The following is a 19,696-nucleotide window of genomic DNA, read 5'->3' on the forward strand; positions in this document are numbered from 1 at the left end:
AGAGATGTTTGTTTTGTCGTTATGTCACGCTCACGTTCGATAGAAAGGGGACATAGAACCAAGTTGCAACATGGGACGTGGTTGAAAGCTATTGTGTGTCGCCAGTTTATGGAAGAACTAGAAGCCGCAGAGAAGTGCCGGCGTGGTTGCTGCTCAGCAAACGTATCTCCAAGATTACTGCGAAACGTTGCAAACCGTCTATGAGCAATAGCTCAAGGCAAATCGCAGCAGAAATGTAAAATATCTGAAAATGTTACAGCGTGAATGCCTTCCCTGTGAACAATTGGGGATGGAGGAGAAAGAAAAGGGGGAAGACAGTGTGAAAACGAGAGTAAATAATCAACGTTTGAGTGAGAAGGAGAAGGAATATAGAAGGGGAATGAGATGTTGGAATGAAAAGCATAAGTGAGGGAAGGAGTGGGAGAAGACCAGTGTAAGAAGTAGTGGGGAGGAATGTGTGAAAAGGGTTGAAGCAGACGAAAAAGAAAGTTTGACTGGAAATGGGAGAGTTAGAGAGAAGGAGATCAAACTGTTACAAAGGAAAATAAGGGGTGAGGAGAAAACAGGCAGAGGGTGATGGAGGGGGAATGTGAGAATCAGGAAAAGGTCTGCATTAATGGGGGAAATAAACTCTTTCACTTGTGCCTGATGCTCACCCACGCTGTTTTATACAAGTAGGTGGGAGTGGGGTTAGATGATGCTGAGGCCACAATATAAATGTACAATGCATTATGGAAATGCAAAAAACAGGTTTTGGTTTCCTCTTGCACCATATGGCAATGAGTGGATTTCGTAAAATTGATTGATAATGATTGATTGAAAATCCTGTGTACTTTTTTGTGACCACCATATTAGACCCCACAGTCTGTAGACAATACAAATTAGGGTTTGTTTCAGAGGGACCATTCAGAAACAATACCACATTTGCTAAATTGGAAAAGTAACCTTGCCTGTAAAATCACTGCTAAGTAATCACTCCTATCTAGCACACTTTAGCTAATTCGGAATTGGAACTGAATCTGAATTCATAAGTTGACGGAATAAGGGTGAAGTAGAGAGTTCTGAGGGAATTAATACAGGCAAACTTGTGGGTGTGTCAGAGTCTGGTAGCGTTAAACTGTCATTTAAGTTAACGTGACAGAAAAATGCTTTGGGTCTGCAAGTTACCATACTCTAAAAAAAAAAATAGTTCATTTGATAAATTTTGCCTTCAGTTTCACCATATTTTTTCTCCTTTAACGTTTCTAGGTTCAAATTAACATAATATTTTCCAATTGAGAAAACGTAAAAAATATAGGTACAACAAATTGAAGTAAAAATTTTGGGTTTATTCATTAAAAATTAGTGGACATGGGGAGAACATGCAAACTCCACACAGAAAGGATCTGAACCCAGGATCTTCTTGCTGTGTGGGGACCATGCACCATTTTGTCACCCTCATTGTCAATACATATATTAGCTAATTATATGCAATTCCATGTAATTGCTAAGGAAAACTTTCCCGACACTACATTATAAATGATAGAGAACACATTGTGGTTACTGGAGTGTTTATTATCATATATTTTTTCATAACAAATGCTTTACCAAAACACTCACAGTCCCCTCATCTACCCCTGGCCCTTCACACACTCACACCGACCACATATATTCAGTGTTTTCCATTGCAGTTTGGTATAAATATGTAATGGAAATTACCACAGCAAGACTCTTAAGAAAGAGTTGTGTTTTCTTCAAGGAATAAATGAATTTGAATGATTATGCCAATCATAGTTATTTATTTATTTCCTCTAATTATTCCTTGCATTTCTTCTTTTTTTTTACTTTCAGTAGATTTGTCTTGCTGTGCATTCATTCATAGTCCTTCTGTGAGCCTTTTGGTCTTGCAAGCCTAAACAAAATAAAGGTATATGCTATCTGTCAACAGTTTTCAATTGCAAAAACGTAACATTTCTCTGTGTATTTCAGCCCTTCAGACCTAAAACAAAAGACAATTTAAAAAATAATACTTGGCAAAATTATGTTGAACCTGTGTGTACATAGTATCAAAGTTGCAAATAATTATACAAATGTTTTCTGTGTGTTCATCAGCCCCTGAATCCCCTCCCATTTTTTCTCTTCTTAAATGTGGTTTATCCGTACGCACGTCTGTATGTATGTTACCTGGTGGCCATGTCTGCTTTTGGCCTCTGCATTCAGTGATTTGGCGTGTCTGTATATGTGTTTATCTGGCATCAAAGTGTGTGTCTCTCAGAGCAGGGCACAAAAGAACTTCTTCTCCCTGAAGGGGTTTTCAGATGTGGGCACGGGGGTGATGAGGGGATCCTCACACACATGGGCATCGCAGTACGCCATCAAGTCTGCAGCAGCCTTGGACACCTTGGAGCAGCAAAATGTATTTTTACACTACAGAAGCAGTAAAAAAATCTAATAAAACAGCAATGAAACAAATTAAGTGATAGGGTCCCTGATAAATCTAGAATAAATTTGAGGCACCTAACTGATATGTTAAGCAAGTGTAGTTGTAGTTTAGGCATTGCATTAATTGGCTTAAGGGTACTGGGCTCCAGAAAGATCACTACTAAAATGTCTCTTCTGAAGACATGCAATACATCTCCGTAACTGGACGATACATGTTTTTTGGTAAGCTGTTATTCGCCTTAAAAAAATGACATTAACTATTGGGTAAGCAAATGAAATTTCTCAATAATGAATTGGCTGCACTTAGAATAACTACACATTGTCATTGAATTACCGCAAGGCATATTGTGGGTAATTGATACCAAAAAGTAGATTACTAACAAAAAGAAACCATTTGAAGGCAATAACATGACATGAGTTTGTAAACACACGTGTTTACAAGCAATTAACCTGCATGTACAAAATACAGGTTTAGTTATTTGCCATGCAATGTGAAGGGGAAAACAGTAATTAAGTGTTCAGCTAGCTACATCTGTTTAGGATTATATATAGATATATTATGATAGTACCTACTTTGCACACATTGTACCTAGCTCGCAAGCATAAATTGATGTGTGGGTTCAACCACCAATTTCGTACTAGAATAGAGACAAGCAACAACAAATTAGATGTGAAATGAAGCAAGAAGTACCGGAACGAGAGAACTGTTGTGACCTGAATTCACATAAACTTTCGGTGAGCATGCTCATCTCTCACCTTGATCCGGCACATACTGGCTTCAATCTTCAGTTGTTCCACTAGCTTCCTTGCCTGGCCCACGCTCATGGTGCTATTCACAGGAGTATCTCCTTTCATCCTACCACAGAGAGACACAGGCACAAACATGCACTTTTACACGGGAACTGTATTTATGAATGAGGTTTTCAGCTTGTACAACCACAGTGAATGCTGGGACAATAGCATTTATGACGGCATACAGTTTCATGACGTGGGGATAGATATTTGTGTTCGCGCTGGTTGCTCTCCCAGGAAGTAAGAAGCCACTAATAACATCCTTTCTTTCACCTTTATCTTTAACTATCCAGTGGGCTGCCCACCTCTAGTTGGTAATGTATTTTTCTCCTACTATACTGTTTTTCTCTATATAGTACTTAATCGTCTGATGGCTTGCCTCTGTCAGCTGTGCCTGCGTTCCATTATCACACAGCTGTCTTCAGACAGAGTGATCTGCTGCAGCTGAATCGGCAGTTTCACAAAAACCGAGCTGTAATTGGGTTTCATCGTACCGTGGTATTTCCCTTTAGACCACTGCAGTTAGTAGTTAAATTGTTTTTATAAATACGCTGTGCGGGCACCATATAGTAAATTTCCCATCTGTGGTACACGTGCCCGAAAAAAATGTAAGTCTGCGGTTTTGCTTGTTTATTTTCTTTTCTCTTTCTCTCTCTCTCTGGCATTATCTGTGCAGTAATCTTAATAAATCCCATGAAGTGTGGACATGCTGTTCTGTGGGAGTTGTATTTTGCACTGGAACCTCCTGTTCAGGGAGGTATTTAGTTGCACCACTCATAAAGGTGACACTTTAATGGCTGAGTCTAATAATAATGCTTCTTCTGAATGGTCCTGGGTCTAGGGATGATGTTTGTGCATGAAGAAGAAGGAAACTGATACAATAATTGACAATGTTTCCAAAATAAGGATTTAAAAGCCAACCTTGTCTCATTTTTGTTTAAAGGTATCTTCAAAAAGTGCATTGAGCCTTTAATTGTACTGCAGTGGTACAATATATTTCAGTGATTTTAATTCTATGTAACAGAAAAATACTGTGTTGCTTGGAGATTTTGAGCCAAGGAAAGTAAACATTCTTTGTTTTCTGTACATTCTATGGCTATTCAATGATCCTTACTATCCCCCTCTACATGTTCTATATGTTATATACAACAACCCTAATAATGAGGCATCCTATTATTACTATGCTCATGATACTCAACTTCATATTTGCCTTAAACCTGAAGACAGCTCCCCAACTGACGTTTTAACCAAATATTTAATGTGGGGTCAGGGATAATCTTAATCATAACTAGTCATCTATAATCTTAGGTCATTATTTTGTTATGAAGACATATCAGTCAAAACATAACAATCTTGTTTTTTCATCTCATGCTAGAATTCCTTTCTTTGTTTATATGTATATAAGCTGAAAATTAATATCATTACTTTGATATTTTCAGGTGTTCCAAGTTTTGTAATAAAATAATTTGTGGAAATTGCAGTAGGTGCTGAAAAGAGCAAGCACGGAAGAAACACTACTCCAGTCTTTAGTTCCCTGCATTGACCCCCAGTTAAGCTTAAAGTTGGTTTTACGATTTTAATATTTGTTTGAACAGGAAAACCCTGGTTTGCAGCTGAATTCATAAATGATATGAATATAAGCCTTTCCATTACTGAGGTCATCTACTACTACAAATATCATGTGTACTTTTTTAAATAAAGAAACAAGTTACATTTCACTTTCATGCTCCAGAAATGTAGAATAGTCCGCCATCAAGATACTCACCTCAATTGCAGCATTTAAATCCAACACTTGTTTATATTTATATTTATGAGTTGCTGTAACTCTGTATTTTTATTTTACTGGAATGTTTAATTTTCAAAAATTTAATCCACATATCTACATCTACATCTATTTTACACTACAGAGTGATCTATTTTTCTTTTCTAGAATTAAAGTTGATCTAATTACTGTTTTTGCTGGTATTATATCAGAAAATATTGGCTATCAATTCCTTAAATTATTTTACGAATAATTGTGAGCATTTCTATTCAACCATAATATAAATGTGCACCAATGTACAGTGTGCCACTATCATATTTCACCCCAGGGATTTATAGCATCACTTTCACTTCCCACTAAAAGGCCAGTGCCCTAGAAACTGCACTTAAGATGTAAAAAATGTCGTTATGCATATAATTCTCCCATATGTGCGTATAATAAATGTTTATACTCTGTATTCTGGTATTTCATATCTGTCTCTTGGCCAAGTTTATATAGATAATATTGTTTCATGTATATGTTCAACTATTTCTGAATGATCTGTGATTCACAGGAATTACACTAAAAGTTGTCAGTGTAACAAAGACTTAATATTTTATATTGACAATCCAGAAATTGCATCAATTAGTAGTGTGCACAAAAAAATATTTAATAAAAATCCATCTCAATACAGTGATACAATTACAAATAGCACATGATTTTGGAGACATTTTTAGTTGTAATACCTTTTTTATCCACCAAATTACAGCCTCCACATGTGGTAATTAGTTAAAATTCATCACAAAAGCCCCATGTTTCAAAATTTCAAAGATGAAATTTGCACAAATTCTCACACAGCTAATATGCCCAAAAGCACACAGGGCAAAATGATCAGATACATTTGAATCAACACACTCAGCCTCCATGCATGCAAATCACAAATGAGTCCATTAGGAAATAGCAGTGAAATGATCATATTAAAAAATAAAGAGTTTAGGTTTAATGATGAATGAGAACATGAATGGAGAGATGTGGTAGGCTAAGAAATGGAGGGGTGATCAGAAAGAGGCAGCTGGAGAAGACGAGCCGACTGAGGTGTGACGGCTTTATCCATCTCACTCTGCGGGCCTGCTTTTGTCTGCCCCTTTCTCTCCTTCACCCCCTTACCCTTGTTGTCTTCCTCTCCTGGTACAATCTCTCCCTCTGTCCTCTTCTCCTGTCTCCCTCAATCTTGAGCTCTCTCGCTGTAAGAGGTATCAGCGCAGCTGGACCCCACCCTCATAGACAGTATTGATGCTACACCATTCAGTACACTCCAGCTCACTGCAGTTCTACAGTGTAATGCGGGGTCTTGGTTCAAATATGAGTCTCCCCTCTGTGGTTAATGGTATCTGCCAACGAAAAAGATACAGGGCTACGTCGGATTCAATTTCGTAAATGGGCTGGACTGGGACATACCATCTGTCAAACCTACATTGAGGGGAAGGGGATTCCGGGGTAGTAGTGAGCGTACCACTCCTTACAGAAAGGGGTCTCTTCTATAGCTAAGTGCCTGTTGGTTGCAAATCATGGATTATTAAACTGTTCAATAGTGGAAGTGGGTTTGAATGGAAAAGGAAGAGAAGAGAGATTGGGAATAATTGCCAATAAGAAAAAATAGAGGGGTGAAATATTAGGAGACCTGACTAGTAATTATGTGTACAGATATCTATGTGTGCTGTGACATATTTATGTTTTCAACATTAAATGTGCACATCTGTAGATTATGGGTTATCTGTTAATATATGTGTATTTATCAGTGGCTCTGACATGTTACCCCTACCCTTTCTTCTTCTGCTGTTACCATGGGAACAATTCTGTCTCTCCCTCCCCTTTGTCTTTCACAGCACCAACCATTTCCCCTGTCCTTTATCTCTCTTGTCACCCTCCCCCCTTTTAATCACACATAAACACATTTTGCCTTTCAGTTAGCAACCTTTCTTTCATCTAGGAGTTGCTACAAATGGAGCTACTATAGGCAATTAGAAAAGATTATCAAGCAATTCTTCTTAACAATAATAACACATCATCCAAAAGAGATTAAACAGGCCTTCTATGAACTTTACAATGAAATGTACACGTCTCATAACTATTCACAAGAGGAATTGAACTGCTGCAAAGCATCAAATTACCTACACCATTTGAAATCAACAACACCGTAATTATCTATTCACAATTGTAGACACACTGGCTACGATTAACTCAATGTCCACAAATAAATGTCCTGAGCCAGATGGCTTTTCAGTCTATTTTTATTAAGAATTTTGGACTGATCTCCACCCTATTCTTATGTCAATGGTTAATAATTTTTATTACAATAAAATACTACCTCAATTAATGAACCTTGCATATATTAGTGTACTACACAAAGAGGGCAAGGACCCCTTAAATTGTTCCTCAATTAGACCTATAAGCCTGCTACTTCACCACTGCATAATTATTCCTAAGCTTTTAGCAAAAAGACTTGATTTTGCCAAAATCAATCCAGATCAGACAGGCTTTATAAAAGGTAGATATTTTAGGAGACTTTTGAATGTAATAAACTAAATCTAAACACCTGTCATAGGCCCTCTCTGCTTCTATGGTTTCATGCAGCAGGCCTTTGATAGGGTTGAATGGAATTTTCTATTCTCCGTTCTTCATAAATTTAATGTGGGTTCTCATTTTATTGAATGGATCAAATCAATCTTCACCAGCACCAAAGATGTAGTCATTACTAATGGTTTCTCCTTAGACTTTTTTTCTTTGTCTTGAGGGACAAGACTTTGTCTAGAGGGACTGTTTGCAATAGTGACTGAACCTTTGGCATCAGGTGTACATGCCATCTTAACATTAAAGGACTGAAGATGAATAATAGGAAGCAAAAATATCCCTGTGTGCTGACAATGTAATTATATATATGACAGATCCAGTCTTTACCATATTTACATAATACAATAGAGCATTTTGTCAGATTTTCATGATTGAAAATCAATTTTAACATATCAAATACTTAAACAAATAGGAAGGTAAAGGAATAAAGGTAATACCACACACAGATAATATGTTCCAAGAAAACTACACCCCTCTCATAGAGAAGAGCAAAATCGATATGTGTAATTGGAAGACTCTGCCATTATCTATGTAAGGAAGAATCAGTGTCATAAGAAGGAATGTTCTTAAAAGACTAAATTTTCTTTTCCAAATGTAATCATGTTATTTATAAACTTCATTTTTCAAATCTCTAAACAACAACTTTCCAAATTCATCTTGTGCAATAAAAAGCCGCAGAAACACAATGTTTCAATCGTTTTAACAGTCGTAGCTTGGAAGATCTGTATTAAGAAATTAGGTATTACCATGTGTACCTCCATATACTCTCCCATTTCTCAGAATCCTGATCTTAACAAAAACACCATTTATTAATACATGTAAATGTACGAAGTTAGATATAAAGCAATTTCAGGATTTGCTTCATAAAAACCCACAATTAAAATCATACATTGACACAGAATCATACATTGACACAGATTTTTCAAGTATCTACAGATTCAGAATGCTATTTGCTCACTTTTAAAGGAAAAAGCTAAATTATCTGAAGTAAAGGATATAATAATCTCTTCAACTACAATAAAAGGTAAAATTACTGAATTTTCTGAGAACTTGGAAAGAGGAATCTTCCCCAAATTTAAAGTTTTTCTTTGACCAAATAGCTGAATTTTTACCATTAGAGAGACTCTAGAGAAATATAATTGTGGCTATATTTTTCAATATTTTTGGCTCCCATTATTTTTATTATTATATACATAATTTCTGATTGTGTTTCATATTTGCATGTGGGGTAAGATGGATATGATGGAAGATATGGATATGTTACTACCTGAAATAGAAGAACAGAAATGAAGGCATATTTATTTATATCATATTTTGAATGTGTCAGACATTCACACGGCAGCCTGACAGATAATATACACTATATGGCCAAAAGTATGTTGGCACCTGACATCCAACATTTCATCCAAAATTTTGAGCATTAATATGGAGTTGGTCCCCAAACTGTTGGGGAAGCACAGAATAGTCTGTAATGGTACTGTATGCTGTAGCATTAATATTTGCCTTCACTGGAATTAAGGGGCTAGCCCAAAACATGAAAAACAGCCCCAGACCAAGGGGTGTACAGATACAAGGGTCATATAGTGTATAATGCAGGCTACCTATTCATATTTATTTTTTGATCATAAAATCTAGAGATCTTAATCTTTCTGGCCTTTTAATTAACAGTGGACTTAATTCTACCCTTATAAAAAATAAAAGTAAATTTAAACTCAATAAATTACACTTGGCCTCCGTGAGTGCAAAGTGGTTTGTGGAGCTCTGTTAGCTTTTTGGTATAGGAAAATGTCCCGCTAGCAATAAAAACAAAGCAATACAATTTGCGCCATTCAATGACGTCTGTCCACAGCACGAAATGTTTTATGTGGGTCTGCCGGGGGCAATTCTGGCGCCAACTTAGCCACTACTTAGAAGTCAGTGTGTATCATATGATCACCAAACTATGCCGTGCAAAAATGCATCAAATTTTGTGTTTGCGAACCGGAAAATTATTTTTGTATCTCGGTGGCCACCGTATTTGTGGTCTAAAGAAAACGTGTCTAAGAGCAAGTTTGATTATTTATGCAACTTCTAAGTCAGTTTACAATGACAGTATAATTCATTGTTTTATAATCGGAGATAATTCTAAAGGTGAGTGAGCAAATAAACTAACGTTTGCTTGCTACACAATAGCTATGTCAAGTGGGTAAGCACTTCCAAACTGTTAGCTAGCTGTAGTTAAACGCTTAGGATACATGCATATATCATTTCAACGATTGACCGTCATCTCTGTAATTACTAGGCTACGCATTTGGACAGTGTTAGTTTGCGCGCTGTATTAGCTAATTTATCACGTTAACCATCGGCGTACTAGCTGGCTAAATCCGCGATCTGCGAACTGTGTATAGAGGTGAATAAGGCAAAGAGCGCGCTACCGTGTCAGTGTTAACGGCGTTAGTTCTTTTATGATCAGGAAGAAAGCTATACCATCATCTCCGTGTATGTTGATTTCGCTTGTAACCATCTGGCTGCATTGCCTTGCCCTCGGACTAGGGCACTAATATGATTTAGTGCGAACAAGTGCTGTAAACTAGGAGAGTAGCTCAAATTTACCAGCTAGTTAGCTGGGTACGTAATAGATTACGGAATGTTGGCTAGTCTTAACGCGTACGCCACTCTTGCTTTCAGGAAACGCAGATAACGTAAGGCTATACGGGCTGTCTAAAACTAAAAGGAGTTATGGCAGTTTGTGTTTAGGGCAATATTATCTATGGAATGCCCAAACTAACGTTATAAGACAACTGTTGTTTTTCGTCGATATCTGTACCCTTTTTAGATGTTTCCTGTTTGTAAGAATACTATAACTTAAAATGCACTTTTAAAGATATGTAACATTAAGTTTACCCTGCTGCAAACAGGATTAATGTTTCCTGTTTGTAAGAACACTGTAACTTAAAATGCACTTTTTAAATGTGTAACTTTACCCTAAAACGCAGATTATTAATTGCTTTCAAAACAAGTAGCTACGAACCGTCTTTAGAAAACCAGGTCTCACTTTTTTCCTGACTGCGAGCAGGAATCTTTGAAAGACACCCCCCTTCGCGTGTTATCAAGCTCTGTCTAGGAGTCATCATGACGACTGTCTTACTAAAATGAAATGCTGTTGCAACCATGTCCAGTTTCTTACAGTTTTGCTTGCTTGCTTGGCTATCAGATCATCCAATTGTACCACTGTGCTCCTAGTTATCAGAATATGTTCTAAAGTAGCCTACAGGCTAAAAATGAGCTTGGACTAAAAAACAACACTGTCCAAATAGCCTAGCTATTAACAGTTTTTTTTTGTTACACAAAAAATGTCAACTTTGTTTGGCATGCAGTTGATGGGCAATTTGGTTAACTTAATTTGCTATGGTTTTTTCTTGCTCTTTTACAGATATCATCAATTTAGTTTTTTTTTTTTTTTTCCAGAAGAACAAAAATAAGTGAGTTGCTCATGGGATGTAGTGTGACATGAAGATTAAGAGAAGAGGGTGGAGTTTTTGGCTTTTTGAATTAAAAGCAGAAAGTAAATGATTGCATTTTTTGTCAGCAGACCAGTCAGTGAGCAGGGATTGATGAGGTGATGGTAGTCATTCAAGCGGAATGCTCACTTTTGAAGTGTAGTAGTTGGGACTAAGGCTACCATAACAGCAAATGGAGACACCAATCTTTGGTTGACAAGCTTGAATCAATCAGATGATAGACAAACTGACAGCATGTTGTGAGGGTATTGGATAAATGGAAACACACAACAACGGAGTTCTAGTATGACAGAGAAGGTGAGAGCTTAAGGAAGAACCGTGGTTTCACCTCCATGCACAAAAACCCAGTGACTAGGAGAAGAAGAGTGAGATTTGAGCACAGTCGCAAAAACGGAGCGAGAGGCATCGGGGTAGGCAGATTTCAAGGACGAGCCCCTCCCGACCGTCCAAGATGGACCCCGGCAGGCGGCCCCAGCGCGGCAGCGGCCCCACGCAGCAAGACGTGGGCACCATGGTGGGTCCGGCTCTGCTCTGGCTGCAGGATGTGGTGGCGCTGGGCGTGCTGCGCACCCGCCGAACCCTGCTGCAGGCTGCCATCCTCCTCTGCGTACTCGTGCTGCTGCTCTGGGTGGCAATCTTCCTGTACGGCAGCTTTTACTACTCCTACATGCCTACTGCCAGATTTGTCACCCCAGTCCACTACTACTACAGGTACTTTGCATTTGCTTGCGCCTCTTCATAAAATTCTGCTCGTACTTACTATAATACACCAGTGTCTCCAAACTAGTATCTCCAAAGAAGCTCATTCAAGCTTTTTAAATATTTGCTTAATGACATAAATAATCATGTAGAAAAACATCTTGCCACTGAATCCAGTGCAGTTTGTGTATGGCTATGAATTTATTGTTCAGAAATGAATTGGTATTGATGTTCATAAATACTTTCAATTAGGAGTATTTACTCTATGAGCAAGTCTTGCTTTGCGGTTCTGAATGATGCATCAAATGCACATTGGTAATAATTACAATATGTTTTTTTTACATATTATAATGGGGTTACTATAGTATTTTAAGGTTGAATATCACTACTTGTTTTTATATATTCAGTGACGAGAGTACCCTGAAAACTTTGCTCTTTGTTTCAGGACAGACTGTGACCCCTCCAGCTCTTACTTGTGTTCCTTTCCCATGGCTAATGTCTCCCTATTGAGGAACGGCCGAGACCAGGTGACCACTCCTTACGTTGACCGCTCTTATTACATTACATTACATTATAGATTCTTAGCAGACGCTCTTATCCAGAGCGACTTACAACAAGTGCATTACAAAACTCAGAGACAAGCGCTTTACAACATTCCTGCAAGAGAGCTACAATAGGTATAACTTTGCAAAAAGTGTGAATTGTACCCCTTTTTTTTTTTTTTTTTTTTTTTTTAAATATATATAAATTCCCACCCCCCACCCACCTAGTTGTAGATGAACCTAGTTACATGAAAATAACATGACGCGTGGTTACTCAGTTGAGGTTTAATGGATGTTAGAGGGTAGTGGGGGGTGATGAGGTGAGATGTAGCTTGAAGAGGTGAGTCTTCAGTCTACGTTTGAAGACGGCCAGGGTCTCTGCTGTTCTGACTTGCACAGGAAGGTCATTCCACCACCGTGGGGCTAGAACAGACAGGAGGCGTGACCGGGTGCTGGTGCGAGCCGGGGCAGGGACCAGGCGACATGTGGCAGCAGAACGGAGAGGTCTAGCTGGGGTGTAGGGTCTGATGAGTTGACGTAGATAGGGAGGGGCTGACCCCCTGGCTGCTTTGAAGGCAAGCACTAATGTTTTAAATTTGATGCGAGCCATCACAGGGAGCCAGTGGAGGGTGGTGAGCAGGGGGGTAACGTGGGAATGTCTGGGGAGGTTGAAGGTTCTTATCTTGTGCTGTGTTGGGTGTGGCACTGTTATGTTGCTCAGTGGGGCACCACTCAGGGTTCTACGGTAAGCTTTTTGCCAGGGAGCATTGGTGCTCCTGATCTGGAAAGTTTTGTAGCGCACAGCAAAATGGAGAAGCACAAACTGGCTCATTGTGTCATGGACAAGATTGTGTAAAAAGATTGCGCTGAGTTGAACATCCAGAAAGTAGAGTGCTGGAAAGATCCGTATCTCCTCTGAATTCAAAGTGTAATTAGCATTTTTTGGCTGGACCGCAACAGCGGGGCCAGCCCTATAAACGCGAATGTCTGTGGCTGAATGACTGAGTGAGTGATGAAGTTACACCACGCATGTCTGTGACTGAGTGACTGACTGATGAAGTTACACCATTGGTCGGCCGGTTCGGTCCAGCCATATACTAGGTTGTGACCTGGTCTTGTTTAAAAGCAAAAGCAAATGTGAGCATTTTTCTTGCACTGCAGTACTCTGCTATTATGTTGACCACTTCCTTCTGTTAGCTCTTGTGTTCTCACTTCATCACAGAGATTTTAAAGGCCGTAGTCTATTTCCTGAGTCACCTATTTTCCTTTTGTTGACTTTCTTAAGAGTTGACGTGGAAAGCAGTAAAAAAAAGAAGACTTCATTGAAATGAATGCAGTTTGTATCTAACTCTTAATGGTATTAACTTCCTAAATTCTCCTCATCAAGAGAATGTAACATCAGTGCTCTTGTGTAAATTTGGAAAAAGAAAATGCTGATATTGCCACTACTACATAAATAACTTAAATGTGTGTATTTCAGGGCTGCCCTACCCTGTCCTTGAAGATCTACCTCCTGTCGGTTTTCACTCTAACCCTAACAAAGCACACCTGATGCAACAGCTACAGATCTTGTGCAGCTGCTAATTAGTAGAATCCGATGTGCCAAATTAGGGTTGAAATTAAAACCTACAGGATGGTAGATCTGCTGGAACAGGGTTGGGCAGCCCTGGTGTATTGAAAATAGACTTTCTGAATTTGCTGTAGAGAAAACAGAACACCCATTAAAGTCTCTTTGTTGGTGGGAAGGGTGATGAAGAATCTGTTTTTAGATTAAGAATTTGCAGATAAGATTTTTATACAGCCTATATTGTGCATTGGAGTGTAGTACAGTGGGTAAGGAACTGGGCTTGTAACCGAAAGGTCGCAGGTTCGATTCCTGGGTAGGGCACTGCCGTTGTACCCTTGAGCAAGGTACTTAACCGAAATTGCTTCAGTATATATCCAGCTGTATAAAATGGATACAATGTAAAATGCTATGTAAAAGTTGTGCAAGTTGCTCTGGATAAGAGCGTCTGCTAAATGCCTGTAATGTAATGTAATGTTTTTACACATACCGGGCCATCATGTTCCAGGCCTAAACTGCCTGCACCATAAATTTTTGTTGTGCATGAGATGCTTTGCATAAATGAACCGAGAATAACGGGTTTACATGCTTGTGTTTTATGCTGCTATTTATTTGTCAGTGCCTACTGCTGCTACTGAACGTTGTAAACAGGGAGTGGCTTGGTGACGTAGTAAAGTTACAGCAGTGTCTGCCTTAAGCAACAATTGAAAACCAAACAGATTTCTCTCTCTATTCTCTTGGTACATTGTTGTTCTGTACATTCAGTAATAATGAAATGAGACCAATGGAGATGTATTTGTGTCTTTATTTCACCCACTTCGCTTGTGAAAGGTGATGGTGTATGGGCAGCCCTATCGGATCTCTCTGGAGCTGGATATGCCCGAGTCTCCAGCCAATCAGGAGCTGGGAATGTTCATGATCAGAATGTCCTGTTACACCAAGGAGGGTCAGGTCGTCTCTGCCATCTCTCGCTCCGTGAGTCCGTTTGTTCATCTCTTCATCCTTTCCTCCGCCTTTCCTCCTCCTGCTGCCTGCAGCTGCTGTTTGTCTGTGAACAGGTGAACATATGTTGCGCTGCTGCATTCCGTCTCCTGACATGGAAATGTGAGCGGCGTCAATGAGCTCCGGAGACCAGTGAAGCTAAAAAAATGTGTCACGACCGGTTCTCCGGTGTTAAGCGCCTCAGACATTCGCCTGTTCGCACACGGAGAGCAGAAGCAGGCAGGAGCTCTCCCAGGTTGGTCTCCTGAGTGTAGCCTCTCTCTCCTCTCTCACGACCTGTGTCCCTCTATCGCTCCTTTCTGTAATCAGCCGCTCGTCACCTCGGTCACTCTCCCTCTCCCTTTCCCCCAGGTGAGCCAGCTCATCTCCTCTGGCTCTCGCACTGTGAGTACGCCATGTTCTCACACGCGTCGCCCGTGCCTTCCCCTCTCCCTCACTCTGTGTCCCTCCGTCCATACGCTGCTATCCGGTCTGCCGATTTTGCACCCCTTGATTGGCCCGTATTTCAAGCCCATCGCCTTCCCTCCCCCGCCCCCTTGTGGATGCAGTTGCCTGCATGCCTGAGTCAGGGTCCCCCCTCAGCTCCGTGTGGCTGCGGTTTTGTGGTTGTTTGTATGGGCCCTCCCTTTCTGAGTCCTCCTGTATCCCATCAGGCCATGCTGCATTACCGCTCCAAACTGCTGCAGACGCTGGGCACTGTGTTGTTTTCGCCACTCCTGTTGGCAGGGGTGTCACAGCAAAAGCAACTGGTGGAGGTGGAGCTCTACTCTGCCTACAGGGAGAACTCTGTAAGTACAGTGTGATGTCATGTTCAGATTGTGGCCTATCATGCACTCCCTCAGCTTTGCCACTGTCCCGTAGTTCTAATAGTCTCAACTCACACACTGTTGTGATACTGTGGGTCTCTTCAGTACCAGCCAACAATGGGTGCAGTGATTGAGATCCAGTCTCGGCGAATACAGATCTACTCCGCTGAGCTCCGGATCCATGCTCACTTCACTGGCATTAGGTAAATTATATGTACCACCAGCTTTTACTGGCTGCTCCCTAAATATCTATTGGTCAAGTTTTGTCATATAGTTTGGTATTGCCATCTCAGCTAAATTATAATCTACTCTATCCCAAACCCTTTGGCCCTTTACCTGTCATCTGAATATCTCTCTCTCTCTGTTTCTTTCTCTCTGTCACTCTTTCTCTCGCAGGTACTTCCTTTTCAACTTCCCCCTGTTGTCAGCATTAGTGGGCATCGCCAGTAACTTTGGCTTCCTCAGTGTGCTCGTGCTCTTCAGTTACCTGCAGTTTGTCTGGGGAGGGATTTGGCCGCCCGAGCAGGTCAGAGTCAGGGTGAGTGAAAGCCCAACACGGAGTGGTGGGGGTCTTCATTATCAGGGACATTAACATTTCACCATTTCACCACCACCTTCACCACTTGTACCACATGCTAATCAGAATCAGGATCCTTCTGTTCTTTCTATTTATGTCCTTATTTTCCATATTAAATGTACTGTCCATATCTTGGTTCTCTTCCGAAACACTTGATACTCTAATCATTGCTTTCAACACTATATTTTGTTTTGGTGACATTCCTGTGTGTGTGTGTGTGTGTGTGTGAGTAAGGTTATGATGGGGGATGGGGCTCGTCCACAGCAGAAGAGAGAACAGGCCCGAAGACGCCCCAGCCTGAGTAAAAGTGCTGTGCACCACACTCAACACTCCAAAAACGCTTTAGGTAGGCTGCCGAGTGGCTCTTCCCCCTACGACGCTCTTCTATTGCGCTGAGGGTCCCCGTATACCGGTACTGAATCGGAACCACGCCAGCAGGGCAGTGCATAAGTGGCATCAGCCGTACAGTGAGGGATTCTGTCAGGAGAATCACTGTGTCATTGTTGGCACACACATGAAGTGACACGAGTACAAACGCAAAATGCATGCCCTACACATTGTCACACTTTGATTGGAGCACAGTATTTGTCCCATGGAGAATGCCTTATGAGGAATTCAACACTATTCACTGTCTGACCTGCTTCACATCCTTCATTGCACAGCTTTCAATGGTTAAATAAAATACTTACAAAGAATTCAAGAGCATTTCATATATATGCAGTGCAATAATATAATAAACACACGATTTAGCTATTTTTAACATACAATGTTTCTTATATCTTAATTGATAACACTGACAATTGTAATGGACTGTTACGTGTGGTGCCTGTTCTTCAGACGGGAACTCGGAGACGGATAACGACAGCAGTACAAACACTGTGCGAGAATCTGATTCAGAAGCGTCGGCTCCACAGAGGAAAGGTTAGAGACAGAGATGAGAACTCATTGCCTGTGCTCGCTGACGTGTCATGTGGTGCTGTACGTCTTTGACTTCAGTAGCAGGTTTGTATTACAGTGGGGTGCGTTTGTATGTGTTTCGTGTTGTGCAGCAGAGCTGGAGACTGAACTCCCAGAAACCGTGAGGTCGCTGAATGGATGGCCTGGTGTACAGGACAATACTACAGGTAAATATTCATGTCAAAACCACAGTCGGGCAATGTCAGTGCTAAAGCAGCCGTCGCCATTTGCACATATAGGCGGAGATTTAAGTGGCCAGAACAGACTGGTACGCCAAGCCAGGACTTCTACATGTTGCTCATATTGTCCATATGAGTACCAGCACTTTTTCTAGCATTCCACTACTTACTTCTCTTAAGCTGTTCATACAGTGTTTCACCTGTACGAACAGAGTGAGATTTTTTTGCTCTCTTTCCCTCAAAAGATGCTGTATTGTAGTCCATAACGATTCATTCAAGGAGCCCGCCCAATTGACATACAAACGGACCGTATTACCCATATGGGTATAGGAACAAAATTTCAGTTCACACACAGAATGGTGTTCACTTGAATGACGTGTTTTGATTCTGCATGGCAGAATAAATACTCTTCTCTTTCTCTTTCTCTTTCTCTCTCTCTCTCGTTCTTTGTCTTGGCCTGTCTCTCAGTATTTGATTCATCCACCGAGGACCCTCCTGTTCTGCTAGAAGCCTCTGATGTTTTGGAGGCCAATGTAAGCGAGGAGGAGCCTGACCCTGATGATTTGGCGGACGAAGAAGGCGATGAGGGGGCGCTAGAGGAACCCAGGGAACCAGAGATCTTCGAATCTGCCCTACGCCAACGCCATGGGGCCTGCATGAGTTCCTGAGCGTGCGGGGAGTACAGACAGTATCTACATGCAAGCTATTGCCAATATATCCACACACGCCTACGCGCACGCACACTCACACACAAACACACACACACACACACACTCTACATTACATTACAGGCATTTAGCAGACGCTCTTATCTAGAGCTACTTACACAACTTTTACACACACACACACACACACACACGCACACACGCACCTCTAGATGTGCCTTTTCAATAGTCCTGCTCTTGCCAAAAGAAGATCCACACTGTCGGAACCTTGCTTTATGAAGAGAAGTCATTTTCTGAATGGGGACTGGCATGTCCCATTTACTTATTATAGTCATTGGCTGGGTACACGTACTTCGCGCATACGCACAAACATACACGTTTTGCATCTACAGAACACACACTCTGTGCTACACTGAAGTACATGCACACAGTTGAATAAGCTTAGAGACAATCGTCTTGCACCTTGCTTTAAGTGTGTTTCAATATTGCACACTACAAAAAAGAAGTTTAACCTGGTCCTAGAGCTTAATGTATGAATTTAGCAAATAACAAAAACAACAAACCACATATCACAGAGAAGGAACCAATACTGCCAGAGGCTTCCTGACTATATTTCAGTCATAACCTGCAGTATGTATGTTACATTCCCACTCTTATCATTTATAGTCACTTACATAGGAAGCACAGATGTATTGTTTTACACATATACTGGCCAGGTGTGATATCCGGCAGACTTTACTTTTACTGGTATGACAAATGTCTTTTAAATGGTTTTTTTAAATGTTCAGACTACATTAATAAAGAAAGCTTTAATAATATGGTTATGCATATGTTGTCGAACAATATTGAGCTCTGGTAAATAAGTTGTTTGAATTTGAACATTTTGGTTGTATGGTATGTAATTGGGAATATAAATTTAAATTCTTTAACTCGTTTGATTTATGTCAAACTGAGCCCTAAAAAGTCTGTTGGAGTCCAAGTGGAGGAGAGTCTGTTGCAGGTGGGTGTGGTTGGGTGTTATAGAAGGGTCCAGTGAGTACTGTAATACATTTTACATTTTACATTTTACACAATAGATAGCACTCAAAGGTGCAGTTGCAGAGTGCTTTGGAAGAACGTCCATCATTTGCAGTAAACATTGAAATATTATTTTCTTGAATGTATATGTTTAACTAAAGGCCAAAGCTATCCTATTATAGGAAGTTCTTTTCTCGTATTTGTTGCCACAGTGTATTCAATAATGCAAAAAATGTGCAGTATATTAGTATGTGAGTGTATAATTATCTGTTCACGCTTGACTAATGTAGGTGTGCATTGATGTAAAACTAAAAACTTTCTTGTTTTTCGTCATGTTTCAATAAGGGCACGGTAATGTTGCTCTTATTTAATAAATATGAATGCCAATTTTTTTTTTCTGTGTTTATTTCAGTTACAGTTCAGTTAAATTTATTCATTGAAATAGTAGCTGAACAACAGCATACATTCTAATGATCTTTTCCTTAAATCTGTTCCCCATGTGTTTGAAGAAGTTTTCTCTGAAATGAAGCTAGTAAAACATAATAGTGAAATGTTAAATGTTATACGGGATTGTCTCCAACACAACATTGTCATTGAATGTAA

The 19,696-nt window shown here is 40.1% G+C and overlaps 2 protein-coding genes across 5 annotated transcripts; one reads left to right on the forward strand and one right to left on the reverse strand.

The window, feature by feature from the left end:
* Nucleotides 1–1,533: 1,533 nt before the first annotated feature.
* Nucleotides 1,534–6,345, reverse strand: LOC118223675 (guanine nucleotide-binding protein G(I)/G(S)/G(O) subunit gamma-3-like). The gene is made up of 3 exons (XM_035410525.1): nt 6,122–6,345; nt 3,178–3,277; nt 1,534–2,379 (listed from the first exon to the last, which is right to left on the reverse strand). The coding sequence occupies exons 2-3, from the start codon at nt 3,274–3,276 to the stop codon at nt 2,251–2,253; spliced, it is 228 nt and encodes a 75-aa protein (XP_035266416.1). The 5' UTR covers nt 3,277; nt 6,122–6,345; the 3' UTR covers nt 1,534–2,250.
* A 3,218-nt stretch (nt 6,346–9,563) lies between these two features.
* On the forward strand, nt 9,564–19,484 carry LOC118223673 (seipin-like). Of its 4 annotated transcripts, none has more exons than XM_035410521.1 (12): nt 9,564–9,715; nt 10,998–11,796; nt 12,230–12,311; nt 14,722–14,865; nt 15,244–15,276; nt 15,546–15,680; nt 15,804–15,901; nt 16,095–16,236; nt 16,510–16,621; nt 17,113–17,196; nt 17,325–17,399; nt 17,880–19,484. In XM_035410521.1, exons 2-12 carry the CDS (start codon nt 11,537–11,539, stop codon nt 18,077–18,079), a joined length of 1,365 nt encoding a protein of 454 aa, XP_035266412.1. In that variant the 5' UTR covers nt 9,564–9,715; nt 10,998–11,536; the 3' UTR covers nt 18,080–19,484. The 4 variants fall into 4 exon arrangements, with proteins under 4 accessions (XP_035266412.1, XP_035266414.1, XP_035266415.1 ...); XM_035410523.1 differs by having other exon boundaries at nt 17,328–17,399; XM_035410522.1 differs by having other exon boundaries at nt 9,697–9,715; nt 11,033–11,796.
* The last annotated feature ends 212 nt before the right edge of the window (nt 19,485–19,696 follow it).

The sequence above is a fragment of the Anguilla anguilla genome, chromosome 3 (genome assembly GCF_013347855.1).
Source record: "Anguilla anguilla isolate fAngAng1 chromosome 3, fAngAng1.pri, whole genome shotgun sequence".
Lineage (NCBI taxonomy): Eukaryota > Metazoa > Chordata > Actinopteri > Anguilliformes > Anguillidae > Anguilla > Anguilla anguilla.

Coding starts and splice junctions, on each gene's coding strand:
- LOC118223675 (XM_035410525.1), bottom strand. CDS start 3,276: ATGAAAGGAGATACTCCTGTGAATAGCACCATGAGCGTGGGCCAGGCA. Junction 2,380..3,177: donor CCAGTATGTGCCGGATCAAG/GTGAGAGATGAG, acceptor TGCTGCTCCAAG/GTGTCCAAGGCTGCTGCAGA.
- LOC118223673 (XM_035410521.1), top strand. CDS start 11,537: ATGGACCCCGGCAGGCGGCCCCAGCGCGGCAGCGGCCCCACGCAGCAA. Junction 16,237..16,509: donor CCGAGCAGGTCAGAGTCAGG/GTGAGTGAAAGC, acceptor TGTGTGAGTAAG/GTTATGATGGGGGATGGGGC. Junction 17,400..17,879: donor TGTACAGGACAATACTACAG/GTAAATATTCAT, acceptor CCTGTCTCTCAG/TATTTGATTCATCCACCGAG.